The 21454-nt window shown below is 44.8% G+C and overlaps 6 protein-coding genes across 6 annotated transcripts; 3 read left to right on the top strand and 3 right to left on the bottom strand.

Moving 5' to 3' along the window:
* Positions 1 to 91: 91 nt before the first annotated feature.
* Positions 92 to 1144, top strand: FA14DRAFT_146498 (N-terminal nucleophile aminohydrolase; the record flags this gene model as incomplete). The annotated part of the gene is made up of 2 exons (XM_025497322.1): positions 92 to 647; positions 714 to 1144. The coding sequence occupies 2 exons, from the start codon at positions 92 to 94 to the stop codon at positions 998 to 1000; spliced, it is 843 nt and encodes a 280-aa protein (XP_025356533.1). The 3' UTR covers positions 1001 to 1144.
* Positions 1124 to 7053, bottom strand: FA14DRAFT_53088 (uncharacterized protein). Its single transcript, XM_025502485.1, has 2 exons — positions 3025 to 7053; positions 1124 to 2415 (listed from the first exon to the last, which is right to left on the bottom strand). The coding sequence occupies exons 1-2, from the start codon at positions 6948 to 6950 to the stop codon at positions 1248 to 1250; spliced, it is 5094 nt and encodes a 1697-aa protein (XP_025356532.1). The 5' UTR covers positions 6951 to 7053; the 3' UTR covers positions 1124 to 1247.
* Positions 7054 to 8349: 1296 nt separating this feature from the next.
* Positions 8350 to 12222, top strand: FA14DRAFT_120403 (uncharacterized protein; the record flags this gene model as incomplete). The annotated part of the gene is made up of 3 exons (XM_025496404.1): positions 8350 to 9916; positions 9968 to 11980; positions 12041 to 12222. Coding segments are annotated over 3 exons (3762 nt in total), but the record flags the coding sequence as incomplete, so codon positions are not given.
* Positions 12223 to 12900: 678 nt separating this feature from the next.
* On the bottom strand, positions 12901 to 16155 carry FA14DRAFT_53083 (uncharacterized protein). Its single transcript, XM_025502484.1, has one exon. The coding sequence runs from the start codon at positions 15984 to 15986 to the stop codon at positions 12960 to 12962; it is 3027 nt and encodes a 1008-aa protein (XP_025356530.1). The 5' UTR covers positions 15987 to 16155; the 3' UTR covers positions 12901 to 12959.
* A 566-nt stretch (positions 16156 to 16721) lies between these two features.
* On the top strand, positions 16722 to 20261 carry FA14DRAFT_161038 (putative kinesin-1 motor protein). The gene has a single exon (XM_025498944.1). It carries the CDS (start codon positions 16947 to 16949, stop codon positions 19899 to 19901), a length of 2955 nt encoding a protein of 984 aa, XP_025356529.1. The 5' UTR covers positions 16722 to 16946; the 3' UTR covers positions 19902 to 20261.
* On the bottom strand, positions 20203 to 20889 carry FA14DRAFT_164693 (putative 40s ribosomal protein s21; the record flags this gene model as incomplete). The annotated part of the gene is made up of 2 exons (XM_025499907.1): positions 20203 to 20234; positions 20658 to 20889. The coding sequence occupies 2 exons, from the start codon at positions 20887 to 20889 to the stop codon at positions 20203 to 20205; spliced, it is 264 nt and encodes an 87-aa protein (XP_025356528.1).
* Positions 20890 to 21454: the final 565 nt, after the last annotated feature.

Below are 21454 nucleotides of genomic sequence, written 5' to 3'. Positions count from 1 at the left end.
GACGCAAGTCTATTGCAACACCTCTGGCTAGATCCTCTCATCTTCTTACCATCTTTCACATTTATATCATCAACTCACAGCTCTTGACAAGATGTCCAGAAGCAGTTATGATCGTTATTTGACGATCTTCTCTCCCGATGGACGACTATATCAAGTAGAATATGCTTTCAAGGCGATCAACACTTCAGGTTTCACCTCGATCGCATTACGTGGAAAAGATTGTGCGGTAGTATGTACTCAACGTAAAATACCCGATAAACTACTAGATCCAACATCAGTTTCACATATTTTCAAATTAACGGCTGAAATTGGATGTATAGTTACCGGTCGTATTGCCGATGCTCGTGCTCAAGTCATGCGTGCTCGTTCAGAAGCAGCAGAATTCAAATACAAATATGGTTATGCAATCACCCCAGACCTTTTGGCAAAACGAATGGCAAACATCAATCAAGTTTACACTCAACGTGCTGCCATGAGACCGTTGGGAATTAACATGATGATCATCGGTTTGGACTCGGATCCTGAACGTGGACCACAGGTATTCAAAGTGGACCCGGCAGGATACTATGTCGGCTTCCGTGCAACTGCAGCAGGTGTCAAACAAGCTGAAGCAATCAATTACCTAGAAAAGCAATTCAAGAAAGCAAGTACAAGTATTCCTGTCATCGCACAAACTGCCTCTATCGGAGGAAGAGGTGCATCTCAGACGGAAGGAACATCTTCCTCTACTTATTCCTTACCCGACGAAGCAGCAAGTGAAGCAGAACAAATCTCTAAACATCTTTCAGAGAATGACGTTTTGGAATTGGCCGTAACAACGCTTTCAACCGTACTAGCACAAGACTTGAAGAGCTCGGAGATCGAAATTGGAATCATCGGAGGAGATAAATCGCTCAACCTAAGCGATCAATCAGATCAAGCAAAGGCTCAAAGGCGTTTCCGTACATTGAGCGAGGAGGAGATCACGGCTGTATTGGACCGTATCGCTGAGCGTGATTGATCTGTAGAAAGTAGAAGAATTGTTTTCAATATCATCATGGTTTCTTCTAGTCACGAGTGATTAAGTTCATCCGATACAATTTGAATGATCATGCAATGAAGATAGCTAAATGAAGAAAAAAGCATGTTAAAGCAATACAAGAGTATAAATGTAAAGTTCATGGTCTTTAAAAGGTGAGAGAGCATCTCTTTTTGGGGGATAAGATGGGCATTTTGCATTTAGAAGAGCATCTACGATTCCATTTTTTTCAATCTTCATCAACAGCACGTAAAGCTGCACGACTGCTAGTGCGTAACCTTGGCAAGAAACCCTTTTTTGGTGTGTTGGAAGAATTGCCTAATCGACTTGAAGATCGTCCATCTGCCTCGAGATCATCCATAGGATCATTCATACCTAGAGCAGATTGGCTACGGAACGGCAAGGCGGTATTGCTACCATTCCTTTCGTCGAAATTGCTACTTCCACGTCTGGCACGCAGCCAAGGTTTTAGGCCGGAAGAAGATGCAGCTTGTGGTTGTGGTGAAGGATAAGCTTGATCCATATCACTATAATTTCCGTATGGCATATTCAAAGAAGGATCATGGTAATCACCTCTGTTTGGCAGCGTGGAACTTGGACGACCGTACACTTGATTGTTACTGTAACCATTCATTCCAGAAGACAAATTTGCCGTGTTGACATCATCGAACGTTCCTCTGGAACTACGACTCTTCAAGCTTGGCGTACCGTTTGTTCCTGCTGCCTTGTTTGAAGCAATCGAATTGGCAACTGATTCACGTTTGTTTTTACCAAAAGGTAATTTCAATAATCTAGTCTTCTTTCCGCTCTGTTGCGTTGTAGGAGGACCACTTGAAACAGATCGATCACGGGTGCCTGCCATAATTTCATTCTCATCTCCGCCAAATTCGGATGTAAAAGCGTTCAAACCACCGCCAGCACTACTACTTCGAGTATGCATGGCTCTTTCACCTCCTTCGTAAGAAGGGAAAGTTTGGGCATTAACACCATATCCACTTGTAGGTCCGTTGATCAAGTATTGTTGTTGATGAGATTGTGTGAACGGTTGCGGACCGGGATAGTCTTTGTATGGCGCACGGGTTTGTGTATACATCGAAGAACCTTGATTGGAATTCACTTCTTGCATATTTTCCGAAGGGGGTTGACTTGACGTACCTCTGGAAGGATTTCTCGGTGGCCTCTTCGGTGGTCCATTGGCTGAGGCAACGTTTGCCGATTCCGTGCTTGCTGTAGGGAAAGCAGAAGGAGAACGTGCATTATTGAGGGTTTCCATTTGTTGATTCATCTGAGGAGACTGATATTCTTGTTGCTGAGGTAGCGTCCAAGGCGATTGAGAATTTCGATTGTTCATCATTGCGGCTTGTTGACGTTGACCGTCAGGTTGAAGAATGCTAGATCCGGCAGACGATTGTCGTGCAAAAGCAGGGAAACTCGCGCTTTCCTCAGCTCTAGAGATAGACTCGGATAAATGAGATTTACGATAAGAACTTTGGTTACCGCCCATACCATTAGAGCCCATTCTAGGTGAATCGCGAGCTATCGGACTGCGGAGAGATTGTTGATCGCTACCCATTTCTTGAGCAGGATCTTCCATTGAACTGACTGGAATATCTCCAACATCCACAATCGTCTTTCTCTTGCCGAACAAATTGCCAGCTGAAAGGGTACGACTCCTTCTGTCTCCTTCGCCAGTTCGCGCTGTAGGCTCACGGCTTTCACGTCTTGGTGGTGGGAGAGGTCCTGAGCCAAAAGGACCCATATCAAGGCTGGATTGACTATTCATTCCTGGCGGATTCATCAAAGGCAAGCCTAGACGGTCGTTGAGCATACTTGTTCCATCCATAGAAGGACGTCCAGTGATATTCAGAAGAGACGATGTAGATCGGCGAGCTCTGTTCATCAAGCCACCCACTCCAGGAGGCGGTTGAAGATCGCTCATGGTTGCTTCTGCACCAAATGAGTTCTTACGTTGTCTGCCTGAAATGTCATCCATATCATTCTTAGATGATTGACTAGACTCAAGTGCAAAAGAATCTTTCCCTGAGATTTTACTGAACAAACCCCTTAGACCGCCCTTCTTTCGTTTCTTCTCTGCGTAATCTTGAGAATTGTCCAGCTCATTGCTTTGCATTGTTGCATCACCGGCAGGTCTGAAACTGCCTTGATCGGTATCATCACCATCGCCGGGGAAACCGTAATATGCTCGATTGAAAGCACTTGGACTAGTGGCATGCAAAGGTGTTCCAGGCAAGAATCCAGTCTGTGCTAACTTATGATCCTTCCTGTCTTCTGTACCAACGTGCATGTCAATCATGGAAATTCCACTATTCGCCAAAGAGAGTTGAGATGAAGTTGTACGCATTCCTCTGTGACCGCCAAACGCTTGCGGGGTGGAAGATCTGAAAGGAGCAGAAGGTGGTGCTAATGAACTGGAAGGAGAAGGAGGAACGTCCATGACTGGTGATTTGATTGTTGCATGAGGAACTGATCGCAAATCCTGCACGCTTCCCATTCGACCATACGGCGGAGCAGGAAGATTATTGTTCCTTCTCGGGATGCTATGGTTTGATCCATTTTCATTTCCGAGAAGGGGTGCTGACAATCTTTTCATTGCATCGTCTTCTGCTACTGGGCTTTCTAATCCTGCAGTGGGTGTTTGCGCTCTAAGACCTGAAAGTGAGCCTGGCGGTGCAGGAAGAACGTTGCGTGATTCTGTAGCAGATACTGCATTTCGCCTTCTTGCTTCTCGTGCAGATTGAATGTCTTTTTCCTTTTGAAGGCGTTCTTGAGCGTTCATCGGTGCACGCTCATCAATCTTGATCAAATTGCTTGTTTGATTGCGCTTTGAATCATTAGAGGATGTTCGAATCATCAAATTGTCATACTCTGGATGTTTAGGATGCGTCAAAGGTAATGGTGCCGGTTGCACTCCTCGAGCTCGTTGATCCATTGCAATGTATTTAGCTTGAACGGCCAAGAATGTCTGTAGCGTTCTCCAGCGATGTGAAGAAGCAGGAGGATTCATCTGTGTATGCAGTTTCAACCTTTCTGCTGTTAGAGGATCTCCTTTAGCAACCTTTTTCACTCGAATCTTTGTCAATCGCCGAACTGTTTGTGAAGCACTTTCTGTGCCATTATTGCCATTTGCGCTCAAATTATCGTTTGCTCCACCATGAGAATGTACTGATGTCTCCTTGCGGCTGTCATCTTCTGCTTCAATCCTACAGGCTTCATCAAATTCTCGATCACTTTCACGCTCCCATAAGCCAGTTCCCAAGACATGCACATCGATCATATCCTCGTCTCGCATCATACATTCCAAACAAACGTCTGGATCGTTTGGATTGCGTCGAATACCGTCTGGACCGGTCAAAGCAGAAGGTAAACCGTCTGGTCTGTTTTGTAGCTCAAACGGAGGCACCAGACTTCGTTGAGGCATAATACCAGAATATTGTCGAAGGCCAGGTGCACCACCTGGTACAGAAGCAGAAAGGTTGGGAGATGCAAAGACTGGATATGCACCTCCTACCTCCGTAACACCGTTGGCCATATTGATCATCGATGTACTTAAACGAGAATCACGAGCAGACATCTTTTGTAATTGTTGCGTGCTCAATACTTCGCCGGTCTTATTGGCAGATTGAAGTGGAGATGCGTTTAACAAATCTGGACTTTGTACACCTTCAAGCCTTCGGTCGCCATTCACAGCTGCCTTTTGTCCAGCTTTCGTTGCAGACAAAGCTGGAGATCCTTGTTCGGGCTTTGACCAAGATGCCATACTTTTGCGATTATTTTGTTTGGCTTCTTCAGCTGCAACCAATTGTAAAGGCTTCAATTGTCCGCGGAAAGTACTCTTTCGTGAAGTACGTTCTTTGTTCTGTTCGGAATACTTTCGCATTTGTGCCCGTTCCCATTCTGCTCTTGCTTCAACTTCTCCCTCTGGTGGCGGACTTGGTTCACGAGGTGGTGTTTCGATACTTGCAGGGGATGCTGCCCTGGCTTCAACAGGTGGGGCAGATGGACCTTCTGCTAAAGCAGCACGAGGCGCACTGTTTGCAGCAATGCCATTCTGTTCACCACGCATCAGTACTGCGAAAGCTGGATTAGAATCACTCCTTCCTCTTGAAGCATTATGTGCACCCACTCCAGCACCAATAGGCGTTAAAGACACTGCAGCATCTCGTGAAGGTTTCCTTTGATGTACTGCTTGCGTCGCTTCTTGTTGTGATTGCCTCTTCTCCAATGCCTCATCTGTTGAATCAGGTAATCTTCCCAACGGTTTGGCTCGATAATCTGTGATTGGTGACGTTGATTCCAAAGCATTTGGTGTCATTGCGACATTTTGCGATGGCTGAGCAGCTTTAATAGGCAACGGTGATGGAATGATATCATCCGACAGAGGAGGAGATGATAAAGCCTTCTCCGTATCTTTGGATGGTACAGGGGGAGAACTCTTCTCGGGCAGCGTTGGCGGCGGAGTATCATCGATCATGCGCTCCATTTCGGCAGCAGAAGTATCGAGTATTGGTCTGGCGTCAGGCGCAATATCACCGAGCGGAGTCGGAGATCTGTTTTCTGAAACATCCGGTGTGATTGTAGAGAATGTATTCTGACGCTTGGGCTGGGCTATAGTTTCATTTGATCGAGCGGTAGGTGCATTGGCTGATATGCCTTGAGCTGCATCGATCGTTGATGTTGCCGAAGATGGGCTCATCAGACCAATTTGAGTCGTATTTGGCGAGAGCAGTTTATTGTTGCGTGGACTTTGTATGATTGTTGAATCGGCATAAGCGGACTCTGGCGTAAGCAAAGGAAGATCTTTGGAGGGCAGCGTCGGTGATCTAGAAGGGCCAAATGTGGTTGACATGCGCTTCCGGCTCGAATCATCAACAAGAGGAGAGAGCAGCAAACGAGGTGATTGAGAAGGCGTTCTTCCTCCACCAATTCGATTTCCTGCTGCTGGATTGGATGCGCCAGGAGAATTTGCCCGGATTGTATCTGCTTCGTTAAGCCAAGCACGACCTCTCCATCCTCCAGGAAGTCGGTCATCTGGTGACGAGCTGTATGACGATGTACCACTTCGGCTATAATTATCTGCGCCTTGCAACCATGGTCTACGAGGCATTGCATCATCCAAATGTTCTAGCTCAGGTGCGCCATTCGCTTCATCATTACTTGCATATCCTCCCATGCCACTCAAAGCTGTTTGGAATGACAGAACGGAAGCACGCTTGAGGTCCTTATTTCTAGCCGAATCACTATGTTCACCACCACTGCCACTGATCATGCTCATTGAAGTACTTGGCCTGCTTTCCTGTTGCGTGCTTGCAACGGCATATAAGTCAGCTGAAGAATGTGGCTGGGATGGCATCGAGGGTCGTGCGGATTCAGATGCAGAAATTGGAACAGTTGCTCCCAATGAAGAGGATGAAGTTGCTCGTTGATGATTAGCCAATCTTGCGGAAGAGGCCAAGATGGATTGCCTGTTTGACTGTTTGTTCAATGGAGATCCATATGCGCCCATTTGACCACTTCCTTGTCGTGAATGAGATGAAACAAAGGGTGAATGTTCCACTCCACTAGAGTTTCGTGCTGCACTTGTTGCAGCTGAAGGTCTACGAGAATCGAATGAAGTGCTTAGCCCATTAAAATCGGAATCACCACCCAATGCCACACCTACCATTGAAATGGGAGAAGCAAAAGATGAATTGCGCGTTCCTGAAGCGGCTGGAGTTGAATTTGGTTGTGATTGATCAAGATTGAAGTTTCCGTCGAAGTTTATGTTCTTTGCCCAGGTTGGAGCGCGGTAGAGACTTGATGCTGATGCTTCGGATTGCACTGTTGAATAGTCGGGATTGGAGCTTTGTTCTGATGGCCTTCTCATCGTCGGACTATTGCGGCCTTGTGCCTGACCTTGATATGAGGTCTGCATGATGACAAGCAAGCGGCAATTTGCCCGAGATGCGTTGAATGAGGTCGAATAGAGAATGAAGACGCCTCAAAAGGCTTAGAAGAGGAGGGCCAAGCGGCTTAAAGAAGGTTGAAAGAGTTTGCTTTCAGCATAAGAGGGATTGATGACCAGTTTGCTTGATTTGAGGTTTGATGGTCTTTTGAGGTACGGAAGTGCAGCAGAATTGAATGATGCCAGAGCGGTATCTTGTAACAACCTTCAAGGAATTCACTGTTTGCGATAATGCTGTTCAAAGTTGTTGTATGAACTTGGTAATGTGGATAAGAAGAACACACAATCAATCATCATTCGAAAATGGAATCAAATCTCCATTACCAACCAGGGTGAATATATATTGTACCCTCTTTTGTGCTTTTTCCGCACTTTAGCAGTCTGATCTATTAATGACAATAAATGCTGTTTCTTATATGAGCCGCTAAAAAGTTGTGTGAGAATGTGCCAGTAGCAGTAGCAGGTTTTGAAATTTGAATTCACTTTACTGTACTCTAATGAGTATATCACACGCGTAATTGAAGGAGCTACAAGCACTTCTGTGCACACGGCATATAGAAAACGGCAAGCAAACGCAAAAACCACAAAAAGAAAATTAAAATAAAATAATCCGATTTCACTCGAGTGAGAAACAAAGGAGTTTTAAATCTGTGTGCAGTGCACCACACACAGTGCATGCATTCATTCACACATCTCTGTTGCGTTGCGGGTGAAGTTGTGTTACTCGTTTGATAGGCTACCCGGCACAAGTTGTTTGAACATGTACGTGCATTTAGCTTGTTCATCGATTTCCGATTCAAACAGGATTGCATGCTGGCCATTATATGATCATTGAAATTCATAACAGAGAGAAGGTTCGAGGAAGGTTCATATTTTATGGTATTCTCATTATTAAATTTCCATCCCTTGGACAACCCTGCGGAAGCCGCAATAGAACCTTACATATAGTATTGATATACATTTTTGTAAGTCTTGTTCCGCATTATTTCCTGAGCGGGGCGACTACGTACGATACAAAGGGAAGGCGCTCGCTCAAGACCGAATTGTAGAAAACAATAGAAAGTAGAACATGACATTCCGTTGTGGTGATCAGAGATTAATCAGGTACCACCTGCTGTTGAATTCGAATGTCTGATCTTCTTTTTCCGCGCTAGGGCCAATTGCGCAAATGAGGCGTGAGAGAGATACTGCTTAACTGCCTAAGTAGCGCCTTTAAGTTGAAAAAGGAAGCTAGGACCCCAGAAGTGAATAAGAACGACCAACAAATAGGAGCGTTCTCATAAAAAAGGCATTCTTGTCATCCTCTAACAGATATAAAGATACTTTGCTCATCCCATCATATCTCCTCAACAAGCGTACTGATGTCGAGATGAGCAAAACTCCGGCCGATCTCAGGCAAAATACGAGCAGCAGCAATGGAATCACAATCACATATGCTGGACCAGAAGCATTGATAGAATCAGGTCCATTTGGTACTCTGTTAAACACTTTCTCATCACAATTACCTTTGAGAAATCTTCATTGGAAATCTTCAACTTGGTCACCTGCTCCCCAACAAAATACATCGTACTCGGCAAATGCTTCTATTCGAACGATACAAACCCTACCTGCTCGTTTGAAACCTTTCTCAGATACAGTCTTGCTGACCAAACTCAAGCCAGAAACTCGTCACTTGGTACAAAAGAGTCTTTTGGAAAGACCCTTTTGTCACTTATACTTCCTTATCGATGGCGATAATGATGCATATCGAACGCATATACGAAATGATATACGAACATGGCTAAATACAATTCAAAGTACACCAACATTGAGTGCTGCTACCATCACAGCAAGGAGCGTACAACAACAAAGCGCTGATCCTGTATCAAAAGCAGCAGCTGGTGCAGGCACCTCGACGCCACGAGCCGGAACTCCACCTATACGTCCTGATACACCTAACAGAAATAGTCAATCAGATGATATACAAACTCCAACCAACACCTCTTCAAGCAAAGAGAAAGGTGTGCCGCCATCTCCGGAATATCTGATCGTTGTCATCAGCCCACCAGATGGAAGTGCGCTAGCCCCTTCTTCCCTATCGCTATCAAGATCTGCTTCGCCTTTGCCCAGTGGTCCCAGCACGCCGAATGAGTCGAGCGATAAACCAGCGCCTGCAAAGACGGGATTGGGACGATTTTACAGTAGTAGCAGCAATTCCAATTCAAACACTACTACGATCAAAGGCAGTGTTATTGACAAAGTCAGAGCCGATTTCAATACGTCGAGAAAGGAAAGGGTGGTACATTTGACTCGTTTGCCTAATTTAGCCCAATCAAGTTCAAGCTTGCGTAATCACTTTGATCCAACAATCTTTGCAGATCTTCTAACGAGAATCAAAGATAGTGTCACAAACACATTTGACGCCGTTGTGGGCTTTCAAGATGAGGCTGTACGCAGTGAATTCAGCAAGAAAGATGTGCCTGGTTGGAATTATAACAAGTGGATGGCAGGGATGGAGTGTTTGGCTTCTACATTCGAAGCAGCTGGTTTGTTCGGCGAGGCTTTGAGTCAATATGAAGAGATTCATTCGGTATTTTTGCAATCTTTAACGGAAGGGAAGTTGCCATTCTTTACTTCAGTGGGAGGTACAACCGCGGGAGATGATTCGGCACCGCTTCTAGATATCGACAAGAAGGATTACCGCGATCTGATCTTGCGTAACGAGATAAGCCTATTTGACTTTCGCTGTTACCTTTTCGCAAAGAGAGCCGCTCTACTAGGCAAAACTGGGCGTATTTCACAGGTAATGTCAGAAACGCCATTCTTTTTACAAAGTGTTGCGAAGATGATGCAAGACGAAACGCTTCCAGCACATTTCATTGAAAGTTGGACGTTTTCATCATCGATTGATGTTGTGGAACAATGTCAAGCTTGGCTAATCGAACGAGGAGATATACGTGCGCCTGGAATGAATGACGAAGAATCTCGACAAGGAAGTATGCGTGCAGTGACGGAGAGAATTGCTGATTCGCAATTGAGCGCTTCTTTCCATGGTGCAAAAGCTGAATTGCTTGACCTCGCTCGAAAACAATTGGATCGGATAGGTATCTCTGTTGGACATCTACCGAATGCAGCACCGTTCTCGCTATCTTTGCCAAAGCAAAGCGATAAAGCGAAGGGTGATTTGACACAGTCTTCAAACAAAGATGGTGCTAGTACAAGCATGGAAAAGATCACGAGACAGGAAATTGTAGATGCTCTAGCCAGCAAGGAGGTATTCGATCTACGATATACCACTCTGACAGAACGTGCATTAGCTGGTTGGATCAGCAGCGGTCGAAAACGGAATGTGTTGAGATTGCGTAGTGCATTGGCAAATTTACACTTTTTCCGCGGTCGTTATAAAGAAGCACTCGATGGATTCACTTCGCTCACAGAACCATATGCCGATGGAAAGTGGAAGCAAATCGAAACAATCCAACTTGCAAGGATATTAGAGTGTTACGAGCGACTGGGCAAGCCTTATGATAAAACATGGACAAGCATCGTGATCGCGATCCTGAGGATGCAACATGAATGGACCACAGATGAATCTGAGACCCAGATGGATCCATCGACTAAATGGTTGGATGAGTCGTACCTTTATAAAATGCTACGATCAAAGACAAGCGCAAATGAGGATGAATTGCCAATCAGTAAATTTGAGCCTCTTCAAATCAAAATTCAAGGTGATGCAAAACGTATTGAAGGCACTTCTAGGGGTGACGGGCTCATCATCGAAGCCGTTATTGAAAGCAAAGCAAAGCATACGATAGATGTTGATGATATTCGCGTATGCATAACGAGCGGTGAAAATGGCGATTTATGGTTCACGAGTGGACCTACGTCAATTCAAGCAGGTGACCACATCCATCAACTTCATTGTATGACCAATGGCGTTTCTGGTAAATACATATTGGACGTATCTCAAATCAGGCTTGGTAAACTTATATTTCAATATGTCCACCGGCAAGATGTCAACTTCCGTTCGAGCGACAATCTCTTTCGATCCCAATCCGCATTCATCACTGTTCCGGAGGATAGTGATGCATTAGACGTCACGTTGGACTGGGCACCACATGTGTTCTTGGACAGAAGTCGAACAGGAGTCTTGACAATCTACACTGGTCGAAACGAAGTTGCTGAATTGGATGTACGAGTAAAATTGACAAGCAGTGATGTTGAGACAAGAGGATTGGCTGAAAGCATCTTCCATCCTCCTTCAAAATCTAAAGCCAAAATGACAGCATCGGACGAGAAGCTCAAACTGACAGATCTGTCGGCACAATCTATCAATGTGCTGTTGATACCTTTTCACGAGATTAATGGATTGGCAGACGGTATGTTGTTGGTTTCTATAGAGATTCAATTCTGGGCAAAAGGAACGACGGTGGAACCCGAAACGGCAAGATTGGTTCAGCGAGAGGTCAAATTACCACTTGGTCTGCCACTCGGTGTGAATGTTCAAGACTTTTTCCGACACGACCGTTTATTGAGCAAGTTTTTGATCAGTGCAGGTGCCTCAGGTCCGTTAGTGTTGGGCGACGTTGCATTATGGTCAGAGGTCCCGCCAGGTAAAGCCGCATTCACAATCGAAACACCACAACAGGAGAACGGCTGTACAGTGACTTTATCTGAGCCTGCTTCATTCGTGTTTGCCATTCGTAAGAACGACGGCATGAAAAGGGACAATACTCCCTTGCGATTGACTTTGGTGTATCGAACTGCGCAAGAAGAGGCATTCTTTTATCTTTCTCAAGCGCTGGAACAAATTGCCAAAGCTGACAAGTTCATCACAGACAGCTTCAAAAAGTGCTTTACCCGTGCCCTTTGGAAGATTGCAGAAGCCGACCTTGAGAAATCTCACTTGCGCTTACGGTCTCCTAATAAAACAGCATGGTCCAAGATTTGCAAACGGTGGTGTGGTGTAAGAAGCAGTGATGATTTGAAACGATTGATGGACATTGTTGAAAAGATTTATAGTGAAGCACAGGATCTAGCGTCAAAGAGGGCAATAAACGGAAAAGAATACGAAAAAGAAGATGCGGAATTTGAAATTGCGGAAATGCAAGCCGGTAGGAAACCATGGAGAAAGCTATCTTTGCCTGTCGATGTTCCTATCATGACGATGGTGAATGCGGTCACTTTCAATTTGCATGATAAAGACGTTCGTGTTGGGGTTCCGGTAGAAGTTTCAATAGACATTGCAACTACCTTTGCTTGGGATTCGCCAGCAACGGAATCTTCGAATAATCCTGCTGAATCGGAAACGCAACACAAAAGCAAGAATACTCTATCGCCTTCTGATGCTAAAGATAACGATGATGACGATGGAGATGACTTTGAAGATGCACAGTCAGATGTTTCCACACGTCCTGCTTCACCTTTGCCCACTAAAGATGGCGAAAAGAGTAAGACGGAAGAACAATTGGACGTAAGTGTGGACGTTAATTGCGATTTCGTCAATTGGCTCTTGATGGGCACCAAGCGAACGATCATCACTTTGCCAAAGCCCAAAAGGAATCCCAAAGGAAAAGATATCATACACAAAAATACGATTAAACTCAACTTGATTCCTCTGCAAAGCGGGGAGATCGCTTTACCTACCGTAAGCATTTGGCCATTAGCAGAACCAATTCTTCAAGAAACACCATCGTCAAATGCACATCGTCAAGCAGCAAATCTTCAAGGTGCACTCACAGGTGCCACACAACCTCAACAGCCATCCATGACACAATCAAGTGTTTCTTCAGATACGTTTGTAACGAATGAAGCAGAACGAGTGCATGTCCTTCCACGTCATATCGTTCCTCCTACTGAAACATTTTGGATCTCAGTGTAACATAAATGTGCAAAAGTGTAATAATATAATTCAAAGGGCTATACTTGTCGAGAGTGAGAGGAAAGAAAAATAACGAACGTGATAAATGTCGGAAATTGATACAAAAGGTAAACTGATAGTTAGAAGTAGTTGTTTGATAGTGATCGCTCTTGAGAATCGAGAGAACGCATGCCATTTTGTTTTGTTGTATTTTGCATTGGTTTCCATGAGGGAATCGTGGGAAAGTCATCATCGATAAGACAAAGTGTTCCAGTCTCGCTAGGTGTGACACTATTGCGTTGAACTTCAATCAGCTGAGAATCATCATTGAACCCCATTCTGCTTGCAGCTCTGGAGAATCTTTCATTGAACGGTTCTCCTTCCATGCTATCTTGACTTGTTTGCATGATCAACGTTTCATGTCTCTCACGAGAATATGCTACCAATGAGTCTAGAGTACTTTCAGAATCACGTTGATTGAAAGTTTGTTTTCTGTCTTGTTCTTCCGTTGTTTGATGATCGTAATGAATTGAATTTTGAATCTTCTCTTCGTATGCTTGTCCGATTGCATTGGCCATATCCGAGAAGATTATAGAAGAATTGATATCAAAGAATCCGTCTTGGTTACTTGAAGTGCTACTGGCTTTACTCGTACTTGACTTTGTTGTTTCAATACTCGTCACGCTGATCTGTCTTTCATGTTTTCCATCCTCTTCTGTGGATGTCAACAAGATCTTTGGTGCACCAAGACTTGCACTACTACGAGGTCGAAGATTAGGCACGATAGGAATGGAATGATCAATTGAGCTCTCCCAATCGCTATGCGCTTGAGATTGAATGTCATCATCAACAGAATGAACGATGATCGAATGAGCACTATAATGAGCACTGATCTCATCTGAAGATCGATTTTGAGTTCGTTTATCATTTTCATTATCCTGATGAGCATCTTGAATTAACAATGAGCTTCTCTTACCCGTGACATGCTTGCTCTCAGAAGCCGAACGAAGGTCTCGTGAAACTTGTTCGCTTTCTTGTGAATCTTCACGGCATGTTTCCAAAGGGCTTCCTGCCCAACTTGCAGGGCGGAAAGGTGTGATCTCATGCATAGAAGATACGCTTGTATCACCATTCAATGCACGATTTGCAAACTTCCAGTCTTCTTTTGCATCATCTGAAATAGCTGAAGTAAGGATTGAAATTTGATCCGCTTCCATGGTAATCCTTCGACCAAATTCGATCGGCATTGCGGGAAAGAGGGCAGAGGAAGACTGATGTGATTCGACCGAGTTTGTATCTTCGCTCATCGCTAATACCTTTTGCATCACATTTTGCATAATTGGATCGTGAGCGAGAATCACGGTAGAATTACGAGCACTTTGAATCATTTCTTGCTTGCGCAAAAGGTCTTGCGTGTTTCGCTCTGATCTGAACCAATCACGTACTCCAATGGATGATGGCAATGAGCCTGTATGTGCGGTCCTTCTACCCAACTCATCAATGATAGTGTGAGGGATGTCATTTTTGCTGTTTGTTTGCTCTTCTACAAATGTTCTTCTTTTGTGGTCGATTTGCGGGTCTACCTTTTCTGAAGATGCATTTGTGGAACCGTGATGAGCGAATAAGAAGCTAGTCGAGATCGTACTATCACTGACAGATGCAGGTCCCACCCTTTTGTTTACATCGAAGGATGTTCTGCCCGACTTTGAAGGTGCAATCGAAGATCGATCGCTGAAAGATTGCAGGCTCCTTTCGGTCGGCATTGTCAAGCGTTTCTTTACGTAATGACCAGACTGAATTGCCCTTGCTGCAGCAGGTGGTACGGACAATTTAGGAAACTTCCATGTGAAACTTGCATCACTACGTACACCTTTGGCGATGATACCCGAACTTGCAAGCTCATGTGAGTGTCTTTGAATAGCTTCCAAATTGGCAGCAGCGTTTGGATACAGCTGGGGTACATCAAGTGAAGGCACGATACGAACTTCTACAGGCTCGTGTGGACTTGTTGCTTCAGATACGTTGTTTCCGCCGTTACTATGATCATGCATGCCAACATCCTTCTCTTCTAGATCAACTTGCCGCTGAGAAGATCCCATGGAAGGGGAACGAGGAGGTGCAACTTTATCCAGCACGTCCGATAGCTCCTTCTCACGTCGCTTCCTCTTTCTACATGATAAGATCGCCCATAGAGCGAGCAATGCCAACAACACTGCGCCTGTCAAACTACCTGCCAAAGCAGAGGCCAAGACCACGTGGTTGTCATCACTTTGGTCTTGTTGTTGGGAATTGCTCTGTTGGGATGATGTAAAAGGCGTAGGGGAAGGACTGGGTGCACCTTTTGCAGATGTAGAGGTGAATGCATCTGTACTTGTCACAATTGGTGATTCAGTCCAAGTTGAACTTTGGAAGGTAGGCGTGGAGCTGATTTGTGGGGTTGAATGCGTACTTGATGGTATGACGGGGGAAGCTGTTGTAGCAAACACGGCCCATTGATTCTTCGCTTTGACGCTGGGAAGATGTGTATGCTTTGGTGGATCACAATCAACTTCTCTATGATGCTTCTTGATACCAAGTGGACGTCCTTCATGGTGGCGAGCATGATCTCGCGCCTTTTCGATTTTCTTGTGCAATACGGAAACGTCAGGACCAAGATATAGCCCGAGTCCATCCTTGGCCTCTGTGTTCCAATTCATTTCATTTTTGTCATTATGTTGATTCGCGTTAGGGCTACCTCTCACTTTTGGAGTGTTGAACGTTTGGACTGGTGTTTGAGATAATCTTTTTTTACGAGTTTGATCGACTTGTTGCTTCAACTGAATCAAAGCATCATTAGCAATTTGCAATTCTCGTTCTAATCTCTGAGAACGAGGCGACTCATCAATTTGTGAAGGCAATGGTCTCGAATGCCACTCTTGTTTTTCGTTCGTTGGCGTACGGTTGTCGTCTTGCCCGCTTTTACGATTTTGCTTTTCCAGCTCCAGCTCTTTACTCGAGAATGGTGCTCTTGTGTCTTCGTCTTGCTCGGATTTGTGGGCAGGTCGGCGTCTGATTCCTTTCGTCCAGGGTGTGAGGGAGATAGGAACATTCTCGTTTTGTTGAACGTGTTTTGCGTAGGTTTGTGATTTTTGGCTTTGGTAAACATTTTTGGTAGTATTGTCGTTCATCTGAACGGGAGAAGTGTATAAGGTTTAGTGTTTAAGTATGGGTGACTCTGGGGATGAAGTGTATTTTAAGCAATGCAGATGGTCATTAGCAATGAAAATATGTTTAATGATTGATGGGCAAATTGTATGAAGTCCTCTCAAAACACTTGATTGTTTCATCTACTATGCGCAGCGAAAGTATCGCCTAAACGATATACCCCAAATTTCAGACGATTCATCTGGATGCATACGAATATCTTAGTATCTACTATCCCATCTATCGAAATACATCTCTCCTTCCTCACGATGAAGCAGAGCAAAGATTCCAATTATTGCGTTCGACGCACGATTTAGCGTGTCAGTACACGATTTCAGGATCAACAATAGCGAGCATGTAACTTTTGTCGGAAGAACGGTCGAACATTAGTCGAACGTGTGGTAGACATACGACATTGTCAAGTTCATGTATACCTAGCTTGAACCATATCCGGCAGCGCAGGTGGTATGTAAAGCGAAAACAGTTGGCGGCACAGACACAGCATTGCAAGCGGCGTAGCGCAGGCAAATAGCATTCATTCAACACTGCTTTGTTGAGCGGGCGCGTCTGTCTGTCTGGCTGGCCCCCTTTTTGGCTGGCTGTAGTAAAGTTAATTTTGTGATGCTTGTGAGTGTTATTTTCAGACCAACACTAACAAAGCTATTTTAAACACTGTTCCCATGCCGCTTTTTTGGGGCTGAGCTTGCCAGCTTAAAACGCGTTTCAAAAGCAGAACGAATTTCAATCATCAAAGATCATCATCATCAACAAACAAATTATACCCTTTCACACAAATAACTTCCATCCTTCCTCCTACTCATACCAACCAAATCCAATCACTGTCTCAAATAGGGTCTATCAGGACCCAATCAGTCTTTCATCCTCCCGATCAAGGATTCAATACATGACGACTGCCTCTCCTTAAAACCCAACCATCAGCAATCATGTCGGGTAATGTGAAGGTAGTTTCACGTTTCCGTCCTCCAAATGCGCTGGAATTGCGTGAGGGCGGAGACATCGTGGTGGACTTCGAAGGAGCACCCGATTCGGATACAATGACAAATGTCAAGGTCAAAGGTGCAGTTGCTGAAGGTGGTGCATTCACCTTTGACAAAGTGTTCCCAATGGGCACAAGACAACAAGACGTTTTCGAATTTGGAATCAAAGAAACCGTTGATGATGTGCTGAACGGATATAATGGTACAATCTTCGCATATGGACAGACAGGTTCCGGTAAAACCTATACGATGATGGGTTCAGATATAGACGATGATGCACAAAAGGGTATCATTCCCCGCATTACAGAACAAATCTTTGATAGTATCATGTCATCTCCGCCCAATTTGGAGTACTTGGTAAAAGTCTCATACATGGAAATCTATATGGAACGAATTCGCGATCTGTTGGCCCCGCAAAATGACAACCTTCAAATTCACGAAGAAAAGAACAAAGGAGTGTATGTCAAAGGTCTTTCAGATTTCTACGTTGGTGATCAGAGCGATGTGTACAAGATCATGAAGCAAGGAGGTATGGCTCGTGCTGTCTCCTCGACAAACATGAACGCCGAATCTTCTCGATCCCATTCCATCTTCCTCATCTCCATTCAAGTTCGCAACACCGAAACCGGTACTCAGAAATTGGGTAATTTATACCTTGTCGATTTGGCCGGTTCCGAAAAGGTTGGTAAGACGGGTGCAAGTGGTCAAACTTTGGAAGAAGCCAAGAAGATCAACAAAAGTTTAAGTGCATTGGGTATGGTCATCAATGCGCTCACAGATGGTAAATCTTCGCATATCCCTTATCGTGATTCCAAATTGACACGTATTCTGCAAGAATCGCTTGGTGGTAACTCTCGTACAACATTGATCATCAACTGTTCTCCCTGTCAATTCAATGTCGATGAAACAATCTCAACGCTTCGGTTCGGTGTTCGTGCTAAATCGATCAAGAACAAGGCTCGAATCAATGCTGAACTCAGTCCTGCAGAACTGAAAGCCCTGCTGAAACGGGCTCAATCGGACATTGGTAAATACCAAAACTACATCACAGCCCTTGAAGCCGAATTGAAGATTTGGCGTGCTGGTGGAAAAGTTGCTGAAGCGGATTGGGCAGATATGGCAAAGATTGCAGCAGGAGTCGCTGCTGCTTCTGCTGGTGCCACTGGCGAAAGTGCTGTTGCACCTACAGCCAAAGCTTCCCTGGCTTCTGGTGCAAGACCACAGACACCGGCAATCGAGGGTTTGAAAGAATTGAGCTCTCGACCCGAGACCCCAACGGCTGTTTCGATGGATAAAGATGAACGTGAAGAGTTCCTTCGACGTGAGAACGAATTAGCAGATCAAGTTGCCGAAAAGGAGACAGCTCTAAAGAAAGCCGAAGAGGAATTGCGGGAAGCAAAGGATGAACTTGGCTTCTACAAAGAACAAGAAGCAACTCTCGGAAAGGAGAACAAGAGCATTGCGAGCGAATTAAACGAGACCAAGCTTCAGCTTGAGAGATTGAATTATGAGTCCAAAGAAGCCGTTATTTCTATGGATATCTTGAAGGAGCAAAACATGGATCTGACTGCGGAAATTGAGGAATTACGCAAGAGTTTGACACAAGCGAACAAAGGAGGTGCAAATGCAGACTTGGAAGACGAAGAGAAGCAGCGGAAGAAGGCTGAACGGATGGCAAAGATGATGGCCGACTTCAATGCAGGAATCGTTTCCGAGAAAGAGGAACAGATTCGACAAAGCTTGGCCAAGCTTGATAAGGCTGTCGAAGGAGGACTCAGTCAAGACGATATCAGCACTTTGCGTGAGCAATTGTTAGAGAGTCAGACTTTGGTTCGCGAACAAAACGAACGTGTTCGTCAAGCCATGGAAGAGAATGAACGCTTGGTGACAAGACGTGATGAGATGGAATCTCGTTTGGCAACATTGGAAGCCGAGTATGAAGAATTGTTGGATAAGACCTTGGCCGAAGAAGAGAACGGCAAGAATGCACTAAATGATGGTGTTGTGGCCGAGTTGCGCGGAAAGCTGGAAGCACAATATGCTGCCAAGCGTGATGCCCAACAAGCCGAAATTACTGATTTGCGTAAACAGATTGAGCTTAAAGGCAAGGAAACAGTAGGCTTGCAAGCTGCCAACGAAAGCTTAAAGGGAGCAAATGAAGAACTGAAGCGAGCCTTCAATGTGACAACGGCAAGTATCGAAGGAGGACGTAATCTTGCCGAAAGTGCCCGTGAAATGGAAAGGGTACGCAAATCCATGGCAGGACAATTATCCGAATTTGATGCGATGAAGAAGAGTTTGATGCGCGATTTGCAAAACCGATGCGAAAAGGTGGTTGAATTGGAAATCTCTTTGGATGAATCTAGAGAGCAATATAATAACGTCGTTAGAGCAAGCAACTCTAAAGCACAACAAAAGAAGATGGCGTTCTTGGAACGCAATTTAGAGCAATTGACCGCAGTTCAAAAACAACTTGTCGAACAGAATTCATCCTTGAAGAAGGAAGTGGCTGTTGCCGAACGTAAGCTCTTGGCGAGAAATGAGCGCATCCAGGGATTGGAGCAAAGCTTACTAGAATCTCAAGAGAAGTTTAATGCAATGAACAGAAAGTATGATGATCAAGTTAGGATTATCAAAGAACGTTTAGCCGCTGCTAATGAACTCAAGAACTCCAATGCCGCTGGTATGGGATTCGGCTTGGCAAGCAGAATCGCAAAACCATTGCGTGGTGGCGGTGGAAGCGGTCCCACCCCCGTCGGTCCGGCTCCTTTGCGTGGTGGTGGTGCAAGCTCTTCACCCGTACCACCCGCTCCTCTGCGTGGAAACGGAACTGGAAATGCAGCCGGATCTCAAGTTGATCCTCGCAGCAGATCCAATTGGTTCTTCTCTTCAGCAAAGTAGATTTCCATCTTAATACTACATTTCTCAAATCTTACCCTACTCATTCCTGTATACCATATATCCAATGTGCATATAATCACTCTTTCTCAAACAAAGCTGCTTTTGGTTTCGAGAAGCTTCCCATCAAGGATGAGTCACTTTGTATACATTGCCTTCATGTGATCGCGTGATACATTAGACGGTATGGCTTTTTGAGAGTCATATGTTGATCTCGTGATGTGTATGTGTGAAATGTGGTCGCATAATACAGGTAATAGTGCTGAAAACGGGTTGCAAGAAACGATTTGATATGATCTTGCGTTTATTTGCTGTATGACCAAACGTTCTTGAGCACTGGAGGTAGAAATACGTAAAAATGGTCAGTATACGTGATCATTGGTGACTTAAAAACGAACAAGTCGACCAGAAGGGAAAATGTCGCAGAGGTCTGACACTCGAAGGCCCACTGACAAAAAGAGCGCACAAGTTCTTAATCCTCCGCCAAAGATGTTTCTTCTCTCTTCGCTCAGTTGTAAAATTTGGAATCCTGCCCCCACAGTAGAAGCATCAATGCCGGGCGCAGACTGTCAAGAGCGTATCTTGGTGTGAGAAACATCTTTGGTCGGTACGGATCGAGAGTGTGTGATGCTGCTTTTTTTTGCGTCAATTGGCGGTCATGCTATGTCGGTCGAGGGATCTTTGTTGATATAGGTCGATTCTAACTAGCTTCCCCTCTTTTCCCTCAATCCAGCGGAATTTGACTTCATGAATACTCACAACCTTCCTTGGTAGCCAAACGGTTCAAGCTGTCATCACCTTCACCTTGTGCGCGAACGAATCCAGACAATGGGAAGTGAGTTGATGATCCCCGGATCATTCTTCCGTTTTCGTCAACGTTGGCAACGCTAATTTGAACGGAGCTGTGATCTTTTGCTTCGATCAAACGGCCTGTAGCGGCACATTTGCGAGGGACGTACAAATCGACGAGGTCTCCACGATCGTTCTCCATTTTTTGATTGATTAAAAAGTGTATGGTGATGGTAACAAAGGTAATTTCCTGATGATTTTAGAAGATTTCAACCTACACTGCTCAAGCGCGCAAGTCCTCTCTGCCTGCGGACAAGCATTTGGGTAGCCCTAAAGGATCAGTCAAAAGCGCGCGCAAGATTTTCAAGCGCTATCCTGTTGTGCAATAATTTATCACGTGAGCTGTCTCTGGTCGGTCACATGTCATAATTGACTTTGGCGCGCGTTAGCCACCGCAACGACCACGAAAGTAAGCAAAAGGTCAATCAATCACTATGAGATGGCGTGCGTATAAAAGATGAGATCCATTGTCCATTACTCAACACAAAACATTAGGAGGAAAATACTACATGATAAGAGAGAAAATCTTGATCGGATGTGTACCATAGATCCGGTCAAATCACCATACCCAGGCCTGCTTTCCCAATTGTTCCGGCGATTTTACCAACCTTTTTTAAATTTAATCCACGAGGATAGAGACGGACATCGTCTTTTTCTTCTTCATATTCCTTATAGTATTTCGGCTCTTGATTAGTGATCCCATTTTC

The sequence above is a fragment of the Meira miltonrushii genome (genome assembly GCF_003144205.1).
Source record: "Meira miltonrushii strain MCA 3882 unplaced genomic scaffold FA14scaffold_2, whole genome shotgun sequence".
NCBI lineage: Eukaryota > Fungi > Basidiomycota > Exobasidiomycetes > Exobasidiales > Brachybasidiaceae > Meira > Meira miltonrushii.
This window is presented reverse-complemented; position numbering and strand designations above follow the sequence as displayed.

Coding starts and splice junctions, on each gene's coding strand:
- FA14DRAFT_53088 (XM_025502485.1), bottom strand. CDS start 6,950: ATGCAGACCTCATATCAAGGTCAGGCACAAGGCCGCAATAGTCCGACG. Junction 2,416..3,024: donor GCACTTGAGTCTAGTCAATC/ATCTAAGAATGA, acceptor ATCGTCTGCCGG/ATCTAGCATTCTTCAACCTG.
- FA14DRAFT_53083 (XM_025502484.1), bottom strand. CDS start 15,986: ATGAACGACAATACTACCAAAAATGTTTACCAAAGCCAAAAATCACAA.
- FA14DRAFT_161038 (XM_025498944.1), top strand. CDS start 16,947: ATGTCGGGTAATGTGAAGGTAGTTTCACGTTTCCGTCCTCCAAATGCG.